Source organism: Chamaea fasciata, unplaced genomic scaffold (genome assembly GCF_029207755.1).
Source record: "Chamaea fasciata isolate MVZ Bird 193981 ecotype frontalis unplaced genomic scaffold, bChaFas1.0.hap1 SCAF_7, whole genome shotgun sequence".
Classification (NCBI taxonomy): domain Eukaryota; kingdom Metazoa; phylum Chordata; class Aves; order Passeriformes; family Sylviidae; genus Chamaea; species Chamaea fasciata.
In genome coordinates, this window is record NW_027094092.1 from 10,129,980 (window position 1) to 10,150,299 (window position 20,320).

Consider the following 20,320-nt stretch of genomic DNA (forward strand, 5'->3'; position numbering starts at 1 on the left):
TTGCAACCATAACCTTTAAAATAAGTAAGTAGTTAATGACAGAGCAACTGTCTAAATCTTCTAGTGACACTGGAATGGGGAAGCAACAAGCTACAATTTGTTGGGGTTTCTTCTAAAGCTCATTATTTCTTCCAGTATTTGGAACAGCTGGTAAAAGTAATCATTTGGCAAGGTCTGTCAAGGGATAAAAAAAAAGAAGTATTTGCTATGGTAGATTACATACTTTAAACCAAAATGAAAGGCTGAAACATACAAATATTTATGAAAGAACAGGGGGTTTCAGACTTCCAAATTGTGCAATAAATATGCATGCACACACATTACTTCAGACGAACACATCCCTTTCATTTTATGCTCCACTATTTAACTCTTTTCACAGATCCATCTTCACAACCTCAGAGATTCACTGAAACGCTGTGGACATGCCACGCAGCTCTGTATATCATAATAATAATAATATTAATAACATTAATCAGTAAACCACACATCACCCACCGCCCTGAAGACCTCAGGAAGAAACATGCTGGTGCCGTACACTTACGGGAGAAAGCCCTGACATCCACATCACCCATACCACCCAATGAGACTGTCATGTTCCCATGTCCACACGGATAAGGACAGCTTTCAAGACTTGCTGGCATTGTTTGAAATGCTTTAAAAAGTCATGTCGTGAAAACTCAGCATTTTCTTTCTGTCTTAGGTTGCAATGCAAGATGCAACCAAAAGTAAGTATTCTAGCACCAGTTGTTAAAACCAGGTGGGGCAGTGTTCTTTATCTCTTCCACCACCCATCCTCCCTCCAGGGGATCTCTGCTGTTAATGGGCCATCGAGGCTCACTGCATGGCTGATACAATTACATCATCCCAGTGGGAGATGCTCCACCCAGGGGGAGGAGCCAAGCATTCCTACCTGGATAAAACCTGAGATTCAGAACACCAGGACAGCCTGTTTCCACAGGATTCCCAGAGGAAGACAAGACCCATCTCATCACCACTGGACCTTCAGAGGAAAAGTACACCCTTCTGCAGGATCATTGCTTCAACAGAACCTGTCACTACCTGTGACATTACATCTGTCACTCCAGGAGGACTTAACTGGAGTGCTCCCAACACCCTGACCAACAGGGTGTCAGGTTGTATTCTGACTCTGTCAGTGTTTTGTTTTTTCTGGTTGGTTTTTTTGTACTACTACTTTTTTATTTTAATATTCCTAGTAAAGAACTGTTATTCCTATTCTCATATCTTTGCTGGAGAGCTCCTTAATTTCAAAATTATATTAACTGAGAGAAAGGGGGTTTACATCTTCAAGGAAGGCTCCTGCCGTCCTTAGCAGACACCTGTCTTTCCAAACAAAGACACTTTTCTTCTGGAAAACCACTACTTAAATTTCATCAGGGATATCAATTTGCACAGACCAGACAATTTCTGGTGCACAGAGATTATGCACATCTTTGTGACAAGAGGGAAAGGATGACACAAGATTCACCACAAGTCATTAACCATTTTAGAAGACACACACAGACACAGGAGGAATCACTGCAAACCCTGGATGAGCTTGGAATCCAACTGCAATAGGAGACTGCAGTGGTTGAGCACTGACAGAGACAACATGGGATAAGTGGAGCTCTGTATCATTAGCCTCATTGACAGAGACACACTTTAAAAACAACACCAAGCCTGGTAAGCAGCTGCTTGGCAAGACAGTGTTTAGACAGCCTGTTTACTTTTGAGTTCCAGCCCAAAAGATGCAGCCCCATTTCTACTGATGTCTGTTGCTGAGCTTTTCTTTTTTTTTTTCTGCACTACTGCAAATTTATCCAAACTTTCAGAAACCAAAAAATTTAAGCTTCTACTTGTACCTAAGAAAATATCACTAGAGAGTTTGCACCAAATTGTTCTCCAGCAGAAGGCAACAAATAAGATGTCATCCTGCTCTTGGAAGTCCATTGAAACAATACTTCTTCAGCAACATCCTTGTCACACCAGGTGAGGAAAACACATCATTCCTAATGACACAATGACGCTCACAGGCTTACCCCATCAGTTCAGATGAGGATTAAAAAGTTTGATTGACTTGGATGCACCACTGAACAAAATCCTAATCTTAAATGAAAAGATACAGAAGGAGTGCTAATTAAGATCTCAATCTGGTTCGTTCCTTCCCATCACACAGGCATGGAATTACAGATATCAGCTGATCCATGGAATTCAGAGGTGCCTCAAAAAGCCTTAATTTCAGACTACTCAAACATTCAAATCCTGCAGTAATGGCTACACTGGGAACCTGAGTGGCCACAACCACAGATTAAGTGTTTGTAGATATGGACCTGTATCTTTCTATACATCACCTTTGTATGTTCAATGCTACTTAGCAAAATATTCATAATAATCTTTCAAAGGTCTAGAATGAGGATCCAATAAAACCAAAATACAATTAAGAAAGAAACTAAAGGGTAAAGGTTTTAGTCAAACTTCAAAATACACAGTATTTACTCGAAGCAGTGTAACAAATGGGCCAGACACTACTTTTTCTGACTTTCTCCTAGCAGCCCACAACTCCTGGACCTACACCAGACCTCACCACTGAACAACACAGGTGCAAGGACTGCATGTTAAAGCAGGAGAGAAGAGCCACAAGAATCTGATGGGGAACCTGCTGACAGTACATGATCAAAACATGTGCTAATTGATTAAACTTTCAGGCTAACTTTCAAAATGCATGTTCAAGGACAAGTCGTACAAGTTGTTCTTGCCTAGGACAGGTATTTCAGCTATCAACCACACAGGTTAAGCAAGAAGGAAACACTTCTTTATCTACTGGCTTTTTTATTATTCGCTCACTGGTGTGTATTTTAAATCAACTCATATTACTAAAATGGATTCCTTTATTCCTTATGAAATAATATGAACAATAACATACAAGTTTCTCTCCTAGAACAGCTGCCTCTAGTGCAACCATTAGAGTGCTCAAATTGGCAATAGACCTAGTGCTCATTTTCCAGTGGCATCACACCCACACCTTGAATTCACTAAGAAAACAAAATGTATTTCTTTAGGAAAAAAAAAAAAAAGCCCTGTCAGAATCAGTATCACAAGTTAACAATTCCCTATCCAACAGGGAATCTTTTCAACCAAATATGAGGATTTCAGACTAAGCCATTAACTTGCAAAAGCTCAGAACAGAGAGCTTCCCAGTCCCACATTCAAAGCAACATGACCATCATGCAATTTGTAAATGCAGTGCAATAGGCCAGTTCTGCTTTCCAAACCACTGCCAGACTTGTTCCCATACACAGCAATACTCATCTCCAAGCATTTTAATAAAAAAAAAAATCAACTATTTCTGATGGAAAAGATATGCACTGTTTTGTGGCTGATATTCATAGGATTTCCCATGTTATTCTGTGCTTCAGTCCTTGCCTCTAAGCCATTAATTGCAAATGACTCTGCTGTTGGGAAAGTGTACTTTTGGAAATGCAAGATTGGAAAACCCTGGAGTTTCATGGAAAGTATTTTTCTATTTGCATAGTAGCAGGGCTCCAGCAAGCATGACCACTGGGCATCACCTTTCTCAGGACTCTTAAGACGTATTTTAGGGTCTTACCTAAAATGGCCAGGATACTTCCAGGACAAGCTTAAAAAGAACAAAGAGCAAAATAAAGCCCCTTATGCAAGGGCTCAGATGAGAAAATCCATTTTTCCTTAGGGCATACTAGCATAACCACAAGACCTTACTTTCGTTAGACAGAAAATTCCTCTGTTGATCACAGAGGGAAACTCATGGCAGACTCGCAAGAGTCTCAGACTTATGAATTCCAAGTACCCTGGGAAATAACACAGGCCTTAATATCACCACATCCAGCAAAATGCAAATTAGGTTGTGAAAAAGAATACAAACCCCTTTCCTCCTCTGAAAACCAACAAAACCGACAATTCCTCAGCTTTTTCCTGTCTCCTTCACTAGCTGACTGTGCTCTGTTACAGAGGCTTGGATAAACCACGGGGGTCATGGACTACAAACACAACTGATCTATGTCAACCAAAAATTGGAAAGATTATAGCTAAAAACCACGGTAGAATATATGCTGAAACACAGTGAGCCATCACAAAGCTGTTCCGTGCCAAGCTTCTTGGTTCTCCATTTTCCTTGTTTCAGTGAAGGACGAAGGAACTGAGGCAATTATTGTTCCAAAAAGGTTAGTGCAACTTTACAGACAGAAAGATCCAGGCAAAGCTACCACTTTTTATTTCTGGTTTCAGTTTGGTGTGCAGCTTTCCATAAGGAAACAGTGGAGTACCTGTCCCAGAGTTCTCACCATGTATTTAGACAAATGTCAAGGTGAAGCTTGCAAAGACACAAACTTTTCACAATTTAACACAGTTTTGCATTCACCTTGTGTGTATACTTTTGAAATGCAGGTCAGAGCCAAATAGTCAGTGCAAAAGGAAATAATCTGAGCTTTTTCAGTGAGAGCACTGTATTGTCTCTCTGCTGTTCTTGTATATCTGCAAAAGTAACTTGTTCCAGCTGTGTTTTTCCTCCATGGAGCACAAGATCTGCTACTCAACAACATTCCCTTTCCAAGGCTGCAGAGAGAAAAGAGTAAATTTGTATCATTCTTCCTTTCTATGAGGATTTCCACAGTGGTGTGGATTTTGTTAAAATTCACTTTCAAAAATAACTTCCCCTGCTCCTGTAGCTCTGTTTGCGCTCATGTCCCAGCACACAGCAACTCTGGAACAAACTTCTGGAATATATCACCTTTAGTAAAATTTTCATAGCAGGTTCAAAATACTTAAAAGGAAGGAACAAATGAAAGGCTTTCACACAGTCACTATCCTGTTTCAGTGAACTTGTATCCCTCCCATCATCATCTCATGGTTCAGTTTTACTGAAATATTCCTGCATCTTCTCTGTTGGCCTCTGCTTTTATCCAGAGATTTTCAGGATAAAAATCTCCTCTGTTTCTGAGGGAACAGATATCCCCCTCCTGCCTAACAACTTACATCACCGAGGAAATCATCCCCTTGATTGCCCTAACAGTACATTAGCAGTTAAAAGTATATATATTCTACCACTTACGCTTGCGTGCCTGAAAGAGCAGATGATGCCCACTCAAGCAGCTTTTCCACACTCAGATCTCCCCATCAATTTCAATGCAAATTCCCCACGGAGAATGACTACAAAGACTGGGCTCCTGCAAATATTTATAGCATAATTCAACACGGTTAATGAAGTAACCATGACACAAACCAGAAAGAATACCAGTTTAATATGTCAGTCCTTAGCCACATGAATAGAAATTAATATATACACATAGATATCGTCTAAATCATGAAACAACTACAGGCTCTGCATTCCTAAATAGTGCAGCTGTTAACAACTCAAAAAAAAAAAAACAAACCCTTGAATACTGAAAGGTAAAGATGTTTAACAGACAAACAAACAGTAGAAAAGCCAAATTTCACTTTAGGGGGAAAAAATGTGGAAAATTAGCATAGGTGACCTTATTTATGTTTCAGTCTTTCTTGAGTAGATCCAGTGATATGCAAACTACTTCAATAGTAGCAAAAAGGGAAAAAAAGTGCTTCAGGTTAAATGCCATTGACTAAAAAAAAATAAAATACAGCAATTGAAGGACATGTACTCACATGGAAGGTATCCAAGTATGATAATAGTACCCACCTCTTAATTTCCAATCATCAGTTTTACATTTTTTGCACACTGCCTGAGAGATAAGTTCCTAGTATTGAGTGCTTATCAGTGCACACATTGGCAATTTCAAGCAGTTTTGCTCAGGAAAAACAAGATTTCTAAGCTGCAGTCATCTCATTTTTACAAGCATCTGCTATCTTTATTGCTTTAGGATTTAACATTCAAAAGGGTATATACAGCATCTAGTAATTTAAAAGATTTTTCTTCCTCACAATAAAATCCTTTTAAAAATATGCTTTTGTGTTCATAAGCTTGCATTTCATTTGTATTACGGAAACCTGATAGGAATTAACCTAAAACCTAATATTCTACTCTCGTGACTACATAAAAATCGTACTTCAATCTACTACGTCTACCCTTGCTTTTCCAAAAAAAAAACACACCACACTTGAATTATATACAACGTGTGTGAAGTCAATGATATTAATTCCCTAATTAGATATTCTTTTCCTATTATCCAAAAAATTGGTATTTGATGCAATGGAAGTGGGCACAACACGTTATTAATCACTGTCAACAATGTGAAAGGTTGCAAAGATAACTACTCATCGTTATAGAATCTGGGCACGTGGCCAAAAAGAAAAAAAAACCACACACACACAGAGGGATATTAAGTTATCATCAATGGTTATGAATAGTTCTTGGCTTCCAAAGTTCAACACTCCAACATCTGACATGCTGCCTGGATCTTCCTCACAAAGGCCTGGATTTCAGAAGGGTTTAACTGCACGATGTTCTCTGTGAACATGCAGTGCAATGCCACATATGCTGGCTGACAACGTGCCCGGACTGTAGACACACAAGAAGTTAAGATATTGGAGCCTAAGACTCAATTTTGAACCATTTGCTGAAGTTCACAGTCGCATCTCCCTCTCAGACATTAAGGATGAAACGAACCTATTAAACCGTCACCACATTGGTTTATGGGATATTTGACATTATCTGCAAAGGAGACAACACTGAACTACAAATAAAAACATTTTACCCAGCCATTAAACACAAATCAAGACCGAATGCTTTCATAATTTAGAGGCTGTAAAAAAATTCTAAATTGAAATCCACTTTCTAGTTTAATAGGAATGGATATAGGAATGGAAAATAACTCATAACATAAAAAGCACTCTAGATTACTAATCTTAATTGGCAACAAAAGATTATCATTGAAGTTCATCGTAGAAATTGACCTGCAATAGAATAATTTCAGCACCTTGTTCCCTTTCAGAAGAAAATTAGCCATCCCAAACCCCCAGATGAATTTGGTCACGATAACTGGACACCCCTTAAGTTGTCTAAAAGCACGTGCCAGCTTTAAGGAAACATAATTAGATGCTGTTGTATCCCCAGAAGGACCACACTAACAGTCTCTACACCCCCGCTCCTCAAAAGGCCCAAACCCAGCTGGGGCAGCAGCTACAACACACCCTGGGGCACTTCTGGCAGCATGAGGTTGCGGCTTGTCCACGTGGAGGTTCCTCAGGGATGGGGTTGTCCTCCTAACCCAGGAACAGATGCAGCTGACGCTCTGCTGGGTGAATGGAGCACAACTACCAGCAGGGACTGTGGGGCACACAGCACTTGCCAGGGTTGAGGCAGGACAGACTCTGTCCCTTCCTCTCTCCATTCCCTAACTTAGACTCCCCTCAACCCCAGAACAGCTTTCAAGACTTGCTGGCGTTGTTTGAAATGCTTTATAAGGTCATTTGTAAAGTCATTTATGGATTCCAGCTTTCCACCCTAGAAAAGATCCACTGAAAAATAAGAAATACTTGAAATACACCTGCTGAAAAGGCTTACTGGAGAAATTGCTATAGGAACCATGACTGTAACCCAAAGAAACAGGACAAAAGACACCTTCATAACATGCTCTCATCCAAAATCATTATTAAGATCTATTAAATAAATTTGTGGTTTACTTGGAAGATACCTAGCAAGATAAACTAATTAGCATGTATGATTTGTTTACACACACACCTCTTGAGACATTCAAAACATCTTGGAACAATCTTAATCCTAAATCCTTCTGCACTTGATAGCAACCAGCTTTTACTGCAGACAAAGTGTTATCAGTCATGATCCACCACCCTATGGCAGAGGAAATGGAAATGACAGGGAGGAGAGGACAGCAGTTACTCCATCATCTTCAAAAACATGCACAACTAATGTCGATTAGACAAAGATTTTCAGCTGTCCTTGCTCTCCAGGAACACAGGGCGGCACCTGAGGGGGATCACCCCCATTTCCATAAACACCTCTGACTCTGTAGGACATTTCTCACTCTTTTTCAGAACACACCAAAACTCTATACAGACAGGAATTGTCTGCACCTCGATGCACTCATGAAAAGCCACTAAGGAACAGAAAAAAAAAAAAAGCTACTATGGAGCAGTACAGTCATTCACACGCTGCAGAGCATTGTGGTTTTGTTGTGGTTTATAAGAGGTATTTTTTGTTTGTTTAGGAGTTTTTGTTATTGTTTAGAAATAAAGATTTTTAAGCAGATTTCCTCATACGAGGTGAATGCTTGCATCATACTTGCTTTCCATGTGTCTTGTGTTCTTTTCTGCAAGACTCAAACAAGTATTTCTCATTATTTATCACGATTATCCATTTCTAACTTCTGTTTTGCTAACAGCAACAAAAACCCCAAATAAAAAACAAAACCACCACTGCAAGAACAAGCCAATTCTCTGCCAGCTTCCCATCCTCCCTCACTCTTCTATTCTCCCAAAGATCAGCCGAAGACCTTGGAGCTACATTGCCTAAAAGCCACACAGGGCTATGCTAACAGCTGGATTAATCTGAAAATGATGCCCACCTCCAAATGGAGGAAAAAAAAAAAAAAACAAAAACAAAAAACACCACCAAAAAATTAGCTTAATCCAAGAGGAATCCTATACTGGGAACTGTGTGTCTCAGATTTCCTCATCTGTGTAGGGCAGCACTGAGGGGTCACCCAAACAAAGCAGCCCTTGAAATGTGAAGCTGCAGCAGCAGGACAGTAGCAGACAGATCAGTCCAACCCCTGTGACACACTCAGACTGTGAAAGGTTCTTTTGGTTAAAGTTTTTAGTAAAGCTCCAGAGATGCTTCTTGGTATTGGAACACACCCAGGCTGGGCCAGTTATCACCACCAAGCTGCAGCACTTCCCAACTGAGATCCTGCCAAAACAACCTAGAGAATGAGAGGGGAAGGATTTTCTTTCACACACTCCCCTCCTGAACCACAGAGCTCCATCTTTCCTGCTATTATTTACAATCGGCAATTGGAAACTAATATTCTCCTCCAGGAAGAGATACAATTATACACATGGAAAAATCCAACAGCTACATCTACAAGCCGAAAATACACCTACAGATAAAGACAGGGGAGTTCAGAAGACTAAAATCATTGTGTTTATGCCATTACTGATCACAATGGATGGTACAAAATTCAGATTTTCTGCTAATGCCACTCAGAATGAATCTTTCTCACTGTGATTCTGTCAAAGCGTTAAACACATTGACTTCACACTCAGCCACTGTGAATACAGTGCACGGCATTAGACCACCCACCATCAATTCCAAGTTCCAGGCTCTTAGGAAAGCAATCCTTTATTTGCCTATCTATCTAGAAAGGCCCTTGCCTGTACATGCTGCCATCTATTTTGGCATTTCAACATGCTGCACTGCACTTCAGGTTACTACATAGTTTACACAAGGTGAAAAATCTCCCCCACACTCACCTTTCATCCTCTGCCAACTGGTCTATTATGTCATGTCATCTGAGTTTTAAAAGGATGCACCCATGGATTTATTTTCCCCACCTGATAAATATTTATGAATAATTTATTCCAGTCCTAACACATACACACTATAACTAATCTTCCTTTTATTTAGTCAAGCATCTTAAAGGAAAAGGAGTTTGAAGACAGGCTCTTCCTATTGCCAAGCCAGAGCTCCAGCAGCCAGCATATTAATCAAAATGATGCCAGTTTGGAAGGCAAATTAAAAAGACAATAACAACAAACCAGCACATAAGATTAATATGAGTTTCACATCAATGGAGTGCAGTATTTAAAACCTGCAAAAATTAAATGTTTGAAATAAAGATCTCTTTCTGATGTTTTGTGGTGGTCTTCTCATTCACAGAATGTGAGCTACCAGCCTAAAAAGCATTAAAGCTCAAACATTATGCAATTAAGATATGGCTGATGCAACTTTCATTTATTTCTAATATCTTGTGTTGATTTTGATCAAGGCTGATATGGGATGGGCACACTTTCAATAACTGAATTGGTACCATCTAGTTTTTCTTTGATTAGTTTAACATTCATGTTATGAACCAATGGAACAATAATAGAACAACTGAGGTCCAGTTCATATCACAAAAAAATTTAACTACAATCCAGCTTTCCTTACCCTAAGTCTTGCAATTCTGTGATCTCTCCAGTTTCTAACCACTATCATTCCTACTGCATTCACAGGATTTACTTAAAAATTTTGAGTATCACAGTACTAAATTGATGACATTTTAAAAATTCATTACCTTGTTTGACACGATACAGCGAACATCAATGAAGAAAACAAGGCATCTGAATTAGGAGACTTTAGAGAGAGACAAGGAAATAACACAGGCAATTCCATCTGCCTTGTTACATTTTTGGAGTAGTCGTATGGGATGTATGTTGTTTATCCAAAACAAATCCTCCAAGTTACTGAGGATCTGATAGTCGCTGCTGTCATCACAATGAAGAACTGAAAGACTTTAGAAAATAAACTGCAAGCTAAATGCTAGCAGCACGTAGAGTTCTCATTTTCCACCTATAAGTGAGGCTTTTCATAACAAGCCTACCTTGTCTAGAATTTCTCAACTGTTAACAGACCTCAGAAGCTACTCTCTTGCCCCTCAGCTGCCTTGAATACAACTCCTTTTTTTAGTGCAGATACTTGAAAAATAGCTATGCAAGTCTGAGCACATATTTATTACCATCAATGTGCGATGGCCTCAAGAGACATCTACACATCATAATCTGTTAGCAAGAAAAGGAATCACAGTCTTCAATACCAGGCTATTTTTTCCCTAATGCTGCAAGGACAAGCTAATTTGTAAGCCAGATCACTTCTTTCTAAAGGATGAATGACAGTCTTCTGTAAAGAAGGGATTTTTATAATTCTACCACAAAAAGGGAAAGGTTTTTTTTTTTTTTATTCTACCAAAAAAAAAAAATTATGTCCATCGTCTCACCGACTTTTACTTCCATGGGAATGTTTCAGGAGTCTCTTAGTCTCCCAAAAATGAGTCTGGTTCCCATCAGAAGCTGCAGTAGACTCCTGAGTAGTTGGAGAAAGGCTGAGGTACCTACACTGGCTCCATCTCCTCACAATGCTGTGCACAGAGACCACGGGTCACTGTCACATCCTTCCTCTGGGTAAAGAGCAGAAACAGAGTGTGGACTGACCGGCAGAAAGGATATGTGCAAGAAAAGGCAAGAAACTCACATGTATTATCTCTTCTAGCCTTCCTCTGCAAAGGGAAATTACGACTTGATGTAGAAAACAATAATAAAGTACTGTATTACAAAGGGAATTCAGCTGGGAGGATAAGTTCACTTAGTCCAGCAGTCTCCTACCAGTTAGTTAGACCAGTGTGACCTTGAACCATTTTAGAAGAAGATATCCATATTCATCTGTAACTCACCTATTTTACTGCCAGGTTCTGCTACATTTAAAGTATTCCTCCTAACAATCCTCTGAAAGTAACACATGAATGTGAATGCAAACACAGACATGATGCTTTTCAAGCAGGAATACCTAAGAAATACATATTTGTCACACTCACTAAGAATTCCTTCATCTGCACTGCACCAGTAAATATGCTTGAAGTTATCTGTTGTACTGGATCTACACCTTAACAGAGAAACTTAATTTCTTTGTTAAAGAATATACTAGAGCTTTGCTGCTACTGGAAGATGTCACTAATATTTGTTTCTTAAAGTTATGAATTGCTGCAGTGTGCAAGCATAAATAAATCTATACTACATCTGTCAAAGTAGACTATAATCAAGCAGAAAAACCCCTAACACTGAGTGCCTAAAAATAAATACTGACAAATGCATGTCTGTCTCTCCCTAATGCCTCCCTTTCTGGAAGACCCTTGAGTCTGGAAGATTCCAAGCTTTGCAATACACCCTAAAATTAGTAAAGAGTCTCTGTGATAATTCAGACTTATTTCCTGTACACTCCTTCCTTATTTTCCCCATTCCCTTTCCTACCACTCCCTTCACCAGGAATATCACAACAGATAGCAGACCTCAGGGATATCAAATTTGCTTCCAGGCACAGACATAACAAGAGGCAATGTCTGGCTGTCCAATTTGAATTTCCCAGCTATTTGGGTTTTGAAGTATTTTATACCATGGCCCACACATTATTCCAAGTGACAATTACTTCAAAGCCAGAGGGTAGCCATTTGCATAATAATGAACATTTTTTTGAGGAGGTGTGTGGGGAAACTACAGGCTAATGAGTTAGAATGTATATTATCTGAAAGTCACACTTGCTTTATAAAAATAATTAAAACACAACTTCTAGTATTTACCTTCTTGTACCTTTTATATAACAGAGAGAGACACCTGTCCGGTTAAAAGCACAGGACACAGAACTAAGTTTTGCAACCCTGAGTCATCTGACACTCAGGGATTTCCATTGGACTTTTCCCATGTATAAGGGCTGGGAAGTGGGCTGGCTCCTGAAGCAGTGCATCCGGTGAAATGCATCCTGTGGCACAGAAAACATGGGTTTGCTACACCTTAACCACAGAAAGAGTGAGGGAAATTCAGCAACTTCTGCTAAATCACTGTAAAAGAAGGCAATGAGAGACAAAGTGCATTTCACAGTTGCAGAAGCAGTTCCAGGAACACTCTGGTATTAGGGGAAATTTTTTTTCCAATCCAACTACTAACAGAAGATTTTTTTTTTACTAAGCAAAGAGTTCTCTTTAGCATCCTACAACCCCTTTTAATATCAGAAGTTAACTTTATTTTGAAATAAGTATTCTTATACTCCAAAGAATACACCCTACACTACATTAGCACTTACCTGTATTTACTGCTTGAGCCTTTTGGTTTCATTACCTTTGAAATTAGATTGATGAAGCCATTAGGATCCTAGCTATAAAATCCTCATTTATACCACATGATGTGGAAAACTGGAGTAGGAGGCTCACTAATGCACTGAGCCACAGCTACAGCATCATGTCCAGCTTTCACTCTTTAGCCCACACTCACAAGGGCCCCAGACAAGGCACCCCAAAGCCAGCTAGAGGAGACAGGATATCTAATCCACCTCAGACTGGGGATTTTCCACAGAATCAAGATGATGCCTGGCTACATTCTGGAATATCCCAGCTAATTTATGACCATTAATACTCACAGTCATCCAAGATAAGAACAACAATCATATGCAATGCCTTAGGGTTTTAAAGCCTGTTGTCAGCAGCAGCAGCTGAAAGAAGGGCTGGATTTCTTCCCTGCACACAAGGCAAGCAGCTGATGCATCATGTTGCTGGGTTTCTGTCCAGCTCTGAAAGATCAGCTATTGATCAGTGCCACTGGCACTGCAGCACACCACAGACACTGTCACAGGATTTGAACCAGCAGATCACACCAGTGCAGTCTTAATCTACCACCAGAGGAGAGGGGAGAAAAAGCCAGTTTAAAAGTGCATGCTGTGTAGATACACACAAATGCAGGCAGGGAAGATCCTCCAGGCATGAGCAGAGTCAGGGGTGCCATATAAAGTCTTCATCAGCACTGATCCTCACTCCTTTAATATTGGAAATACTCAACTTTTCCGTATTATTCAAGAAAATTTCAGCAAACAGAAATAATTTCTACCTGATTTTGTACAGTTCTATTAACAATGGCATCTGCACTTATCTGCTGCATAATCTGTCTACCATGCAAGCATTTTCAGAGGCATGCTTGCCAGGATTTTGGAAAAAACCCTCAAGAATAATTGTTCTGCTTTCTGTTCATGTGGGGGAAGGTGGATATGCCCCCAAGGACATTGTCATTCACCCCCAAGCTCAATTTTTGTTTAAGATGGAGATCCAAAACCAGGCACCCTGCTCAAAGTGCGCCATCAGCAAATTTGCAAAAGGTGTTACAGATGTTTTCCACAGAGATTCCCAGAGTCCTGAAGCATAGTGTAACACTTCATTCACATTTCTCCCATCAATACAGAGCCACAGCACAAGCAGCAGCTGTTTATGCATCTCACCATCCACTTGCTTTCATCTCCTGATCGAGTTCACTCCCTCCCTCTCAAAGAGGTTTAAGCCACAGTCTATGTGGAAAGCCACGATTGTCCTTCATGGCTTAAGCCACCTGCTTGCACATGGGTATTTTTCTCCCACATCCTTGGAACTTCAGCTGAAACTCCTTAGTCAAGTTATTTTCAAGATAATGAACTTCACTTGGCATGAGGAGGAGACATAGCATATGTACCTGTGCCACAGGTAGTTTACTCACTTTAAAAAACAGAGGTAAAGCTCAAAAACGTGGGCAAGCCCAAGGCCTCAAGGAATCACACGAGCTTTTTTCATTGTACAGTAACACAGACGTGGGGAAAGGTCAGGGCAAAGAGATGGAAGACTGATAGAATGAGTCAGTTCTGGCGGAGACTGCCACAGAGTCCTCAGGCACATGAAGTTCACCACTTGCAGCCTAATCTTTGGTTGACATCACCACAGATCCTCTGTATCACATCCTAACACAAACTTAAACAAGTTGGAGAAAAAACATCCTTGAATCTTAAAAAGTTTGCAAATTCTTTTAACTAGACAAAGATTGAGAGAGACATCAGCTGAATAAGCAAGAGCCTTTGTTTATATTATCTACACATTTTTGACAATATGGAAAATTTCTTCATGACCAGTGTCTGGCTGGCAATACCAAGCCACACTCATATGACTCTCCCTTAAAACATTGTAGAAGGAACTTCCAGATAAGACAGAAGAACAAAATACCTTGTAGCAACCATTAAGGTGAAAATCTGCATCATTAAAACAAACACAGCTACCTGTTTCTTTGAACCAATTTCACAGTGAAGAGTAGTTTAAAATTGTCACAGACAACACACGCACAAAAAGGGTTACAAAAGCATCTTAAAGAGCAGAAAACTTACAACCTTAAAGCAGAAGCCAAGCCCTGCACACACCACCAAGATACATCCATGTAACTAAAAGCTCCCAAATCTCATCCTGTGATCATAAGGTTTAAAGTAAATTTTTTAACAATCTTAATTACTGTAACAAAACCATAAAATCCAGTCAGGAACTAAAATTCTACAGAGATTGTTATGTTTACAGAAGGTTTTAAATGTCTGAGAAATAAAGGAGAGGCTGACATTTTCTCAGTTCTCCTGCTCAGTGGATTTTTATTGCATGTATATTTCCATAAAAACCCAGTTAGTGAAATTATCAAAACACCACAACACAGCTTGCTGTAATTTCATAAGCTAAGTCTTGCTGCAATTTATAAGTGGTTATACTTGAGTGCTTCCACACTGGCTCAGCAGCACAGCACCCAACTGCATTAATGCCTCAGCACAAAAATCTGCTAATAAACACAGTGCCCAGCCACCATCACTCTACTTTAAACAACACAAGTCCTCAGTGTAAGCAGGCCAACACACGGGAGAATACTTCTGCTCTTTAAACTGACTTTGAAATAAGGGTAGCAGCAGAGCATCCTCAAGCAAGGGGGAAGTGTATCAATAATAAGCCAGGAAAAACACAAACCCAGGAGAAAGCTGAAGCATATGGCTTCGGTCACGGGTATCGCAACGACTGCTCCAACAAAAACAAGTCAAGAGAGAAAGACGCCCCTTGAAAACAGTGTTAGTCTGCCTGTAACACTGTAAAACTGCAGCTCGCACATTCTTCATTCAAAATATAAATAATAAAAGGAGAAAAAAAAAAAAGCTGAGGATGTTTACTATCAAGTAGCAAAAGGGGGGAAAAAAATACTAATAGACCACCATCAGTTTGACTTTCCAAGGTCCAGTGCCAGACACACTCTGCCTCTGCAGCAGCGTGGCCAGGGAGCTTGCATTGATATTTCAAAGTCCAGGGTGACAATTTTTTTGCAGTCAAAACCAAAAATGCCCACAAATCCAAGCACAAAAGCAATCAGCCATCTGTAAGACTGTGGAGGTGCAGCACACCATGCTACTTTCTGTGCTGCTGACACCGAACACAGTCCTTCCTAAAACCAACCAGCCCAGTACACCAGGTAAGTGCAAATAAATCTCTAAATATTTGAAAACAAAAGGAGAGACAAATGTTTAGTTAGACAATAGAGCACCTCTAAGCATAAAATACACATTTACAGAGATCCTTCCAAAATCAGAATGGATTTCATAATTACATTTTACTCCTCATCCAGACAAAGAGGGTTCAGCCAGGCAGAGCAGAAGACACTTCTGTCACTATTGCACATACACATTTCTTAAGGATGTCCCACTAACTTAGAGCTATTGACCTGAATGAAAAGTTAGGAAGAAGGAGGAATGAAGACTACAACTACAGAAATATTTTGTTTCGCTCACCAGCAGAAAATGCATTTTATCAGAACACAGGGCAGCACTAAATTTTTCATGATACAGGACAGTACCTAACTAGATTAATTTAGCAGCAGTTTTTACCTCAAGTCTCTTCTTCCAGAAAACCAAAAATGTATAATTCTCTGCTCATGGGTGATCATCCATTTAATACCAAAACAATACTCTACATACAAACTTTACTGACAGAAAGTCTGTAGCATCACCTATATTACTCTTGAATTTAAAGACACTGTTGCCAAGGTCATATCCTGGCATAAAGCCTGCTCACTATTCACATTAGTATTCACGTTGGTAATCCTGCTACCTTCAGATGGTCAGCTTACATGGTTGTTAAACCTGATCAAATTCTTCACTTGTACATTCACAGTTACATGGAATTTGGCTCTGTAATTCCCACTAGAGCCAACTTAAGATACATAGATGGCTGCATTGCTATCCCAAAGATTAATATGAGTCCTCTTTAAAGTCAGCCTGGAAAGCTGTGATGAGTGAAAAGAACCTGCTTTGGATGATTTCAGCAAAGTCGGAGGCAGCCCAGTTTTGAATTCTTGAAGATGAGCCAATACATAAAAAGCAAAACCCCATTCCTCTTAAAAACAAGCACAGATACTAAATCTTGTCTTGCTTTGATCAATATAGCTACTAAGTTGATACATAAAAATACATTTATGAAAAATAAAACACAAACAAACAGGAAACTAAGCTTCATTTCTACACCACAAATGCAGACATACTGTTCTGTATTTCACTCGGGGAAAGACAAGCCAGATCCATCTTCGAGGGGTGTACATGCACAGACTGATTTCTTACTGCTTCAGAAACACTAAACAATGGTTGACTTTATGGCCATAAAATATACAGTGATAAAAACGATAATGCACTCACCTGATTAAAAATTAGCTTTATCTTATTTCTTCCAGCACAAGCCTCATTTCCAATAACAAAAAACTGTCTATTGATGATTAATTTTAATGATCACACATACACTCTTCCCTACCAGAAATCTAAGAATTTTAAGCTTAGAACCCTAAAGTTTACATTACTATTCAACTCCATAATAACATGAACTGACGTGCATCACCATTATTATTATTATAATTATTATTCCAAACTGATTTTTCCCAGTAAGCGTAAGTCTAAGCAAAACTCTCATCAGTAAGCTTTCCCTGAAAAATTCTGTAGGAAATGAAATGTAATACTCTATTAAGACTTGTTTTGCAAACAGAAGTGAGAGAGATCACCCAAGCATGCAGAGTCATTAAAATGGATCTTACATATATCATTATAAATTTAATAATCTCCATGACGGCTAGAGTTCAAGTTAAAATGAATGTCAGCAAAGCATGACCAATTGATGTTATCCCAGCTGCCACTGAGCCTCACTTGGGGTTATATTATACATTCAGAGGCCCCATGCTACATGTGCACCAAACACCCAGAACCAGGAGCAGATGGGAGATGTAGGCTTCCATACCTATCAGCAAGGAGAGACAGACATAATTGCATATTAATTCTGGTGCATCAAAACGATTACAGCATACTTTGGTGTCACAGGTCGCAAATGTTTTTCCCATCACGCCCCACATGCAGTATAATGTTGTACGCTGAAGGGGGGGAAGTGTTCTAGCAGCCTCCAGAAATTAAGTCAATAGAGGGATTTTGTTTCAACCCTTATTGATTTACTGCAGTCCCAAAATGCTTCCTTGAAAAAAGTAGAAGGAAGACCTTGGCAGCTTGTCAGTCAATAGATCATGCTTGCTGCAATTAAGATACATTCAGGAGTTTTAGTTTGTTCCCCAAATAAATGTTCCCAAAATCCCATTTCTCTCCAAGCAAGCAGCTGCATTTTATACAATTTCTGAAAGTTTTCCAGGCTGCTTAGATTTCTAATGGGGTGACAGGGAAACCCCTTTTATTCTTCAGCAGACCTGATAAAACTGTGACACAAACCTCCCTCTCCCTAAAATCAGGCAGTGCTGTTGAACGGCAAAACAATAGCTGACAGTCAATTTTTTTTTTTTCTAACTCAGTTTTCAACTGAAATAAAAATCATGAAGGGGAAAGGAGCTCTCCACACAGAGCTGAACATGGCATTTTCTATCCCCCATCAACTCCGCGTGGAGGACAACATCAATGATTTATACAGCAGAAACATGTCAAGCCTTAGTTTGCTTGACTGATGCCAACAAAACAACTCAGGAGTCCCAGTTGTTCACCAGCTACAGTTTTGTCTGAGAAAAGGACTTCACTTAGGTCAGTTTAGTGCACAAGCCCATCAGGATGGGATAACACACCGCCACCATAACACACAGAGCTGCCACAAAGCACTTGTGCAAAAATAAATGCCAACAGCTGACATGAAGCACGTTCCACTGTACCTTTTGGTTCAAGACAAAATTACAACTGGCAAATGCAGCAAAATGCAAACCGTACCACCAGGACAACGAGGACACTAACAAGTGTACGACATTCTCAGCAAATTACAACAATAAACGCCAAGAAAGCATTTTTCTAACCACTCCACTAATGGTATCAACAGGGGAAAAAAAGCTAAACTTACAATAAATCAATAATCTGACCAGACTCAGTAAGAGTCAGTACACTTCATTTGCACTGTATGTCTCTTTCATCAACAAACAGCCAGAATTCTAGAGATTTTTCCCTTTTTTTCACTCATATCACAATTTCCCCTTCCCTCAGCTCTTTGCTCCATACGTTGGAAGAAGCCCGAAGAGAAAGACAAACATTTTCTAAAACATATAATCAGAAGAAGAGATCTACAGCTGGCTGAGCATAACAAGTACAAGTGATAAAAGCATTATGTGGAGCTCTTCTGCCACTTGCATCTCCTTCAGTAATTTAAACAGAAAGTGTTCCCACCTTTTGTCACTTACCCTTTTTTGATCTTCCAGTCCATGTGTCACAGTCTTTCTTTTCTGATGTTGGCTGGATTCAGAGCCAGGTTCCATTTCCCTGCTACAAAGACTCTTCCAGCCTCTTTAAGCTTTCTCTAAAAATCCATAGTATAAACAACAAAAATCTAAAAATAATTTTAAAAAAAGGCGAGATAATTCCTTCAAAACTCGTCCATTGTCTCTTATCATCCTTCTAAATTCCTGCTTGCCATCACTGCTCATTATCTTAACAAGCAGCCATTCTGTAAGTCTCTATATCCTACAGTAGCTCAGATGAAGGTTTCCACGTATGTGCCTTAAAGAAGGATGACAGAGCTGAATCCAAACCCAGTAGTTTGTGCCACATTATTGCTCCATCAGCAGCCTTTTCAGTGCATTCCTGGCACAGATAATTTATATGTCAATAAAGGTGTAAACGTGCATTTAATCCACTGTGTTGATATTATCAGCATCCCTCTCATGGGCCACCTTCCTCCCATAAATCAATGTAAACACTTTGCAGTGATAATTGCCTTTTGCAATTCTAGCAGGTGTTAATTACGTAAAATCATCCATGCACACTTGTCATCTTCTTCTATGTATTCAAACAAATACCTAGAAGAGGAAAAAAAAAAAAAGGCAGTTTTTACCAGCTTGAAAGAAACGCATAGCTACTGATGTTCTTTGCCCACCACCAGGAGCCGCAAGTCAGAACTGATACAATAATTACATGTTTTGAACATACTACACTCCTCATCCAAGCTTCTCAAAATGCTTTGATGCCTATTTAGAGTGTTACCTTGCCTCTGGGGCTTCTTGCATAAAACCAGCTCAGAATGACAATACGGTACATCAGAGGTGAACCTACTGCAACAGCACTGACTTGAAGCCTGTGAGGATCAACTCAAAACTTAGCTTTCCAGGGTTCAGAGTCCCAGATCTAAAGCCAAATCCATTATTCTTCTAGGGTCTCTACCCAGGGACCTTTCTACACAGTCTGTAAAGTTATTGAGTGCCACCTCCCAAAATCCTGACCATGATAATGTGTAAACAAACAGGTTCTATTATTGGGAAAGAAAGCAGAGCAGCACCTGAAATCACAGCT

The 20,320-nt window shown here is 39.6% G+C and overlaps 1 protein-coding gene across 1 annotated transcript in view; it reads right to left on the minus strand.

The window, feature by feature from the left end:
* NAV2 (neuron navigator 2) overlaps positions 1-19,797 on the minus strand; it is a 387,234-nt gene extending 367,437 nt beyond the window's left edge. The window contains exon 1 of the mRNA XM_066187506.1: positions 19,216-19,797. Coding sequence (XP_066043603.1) covers positions 19,216-19,290 — 75 coding nt within the window. The 5' untranslated portion in view covers positions 19,291-19,797. The remainder of the gene's footprint in view (positions 1-19,215) is intronic.
* Between the last annotated feature and the right edge of the window lie 523 nt (positions 19,798-20,320).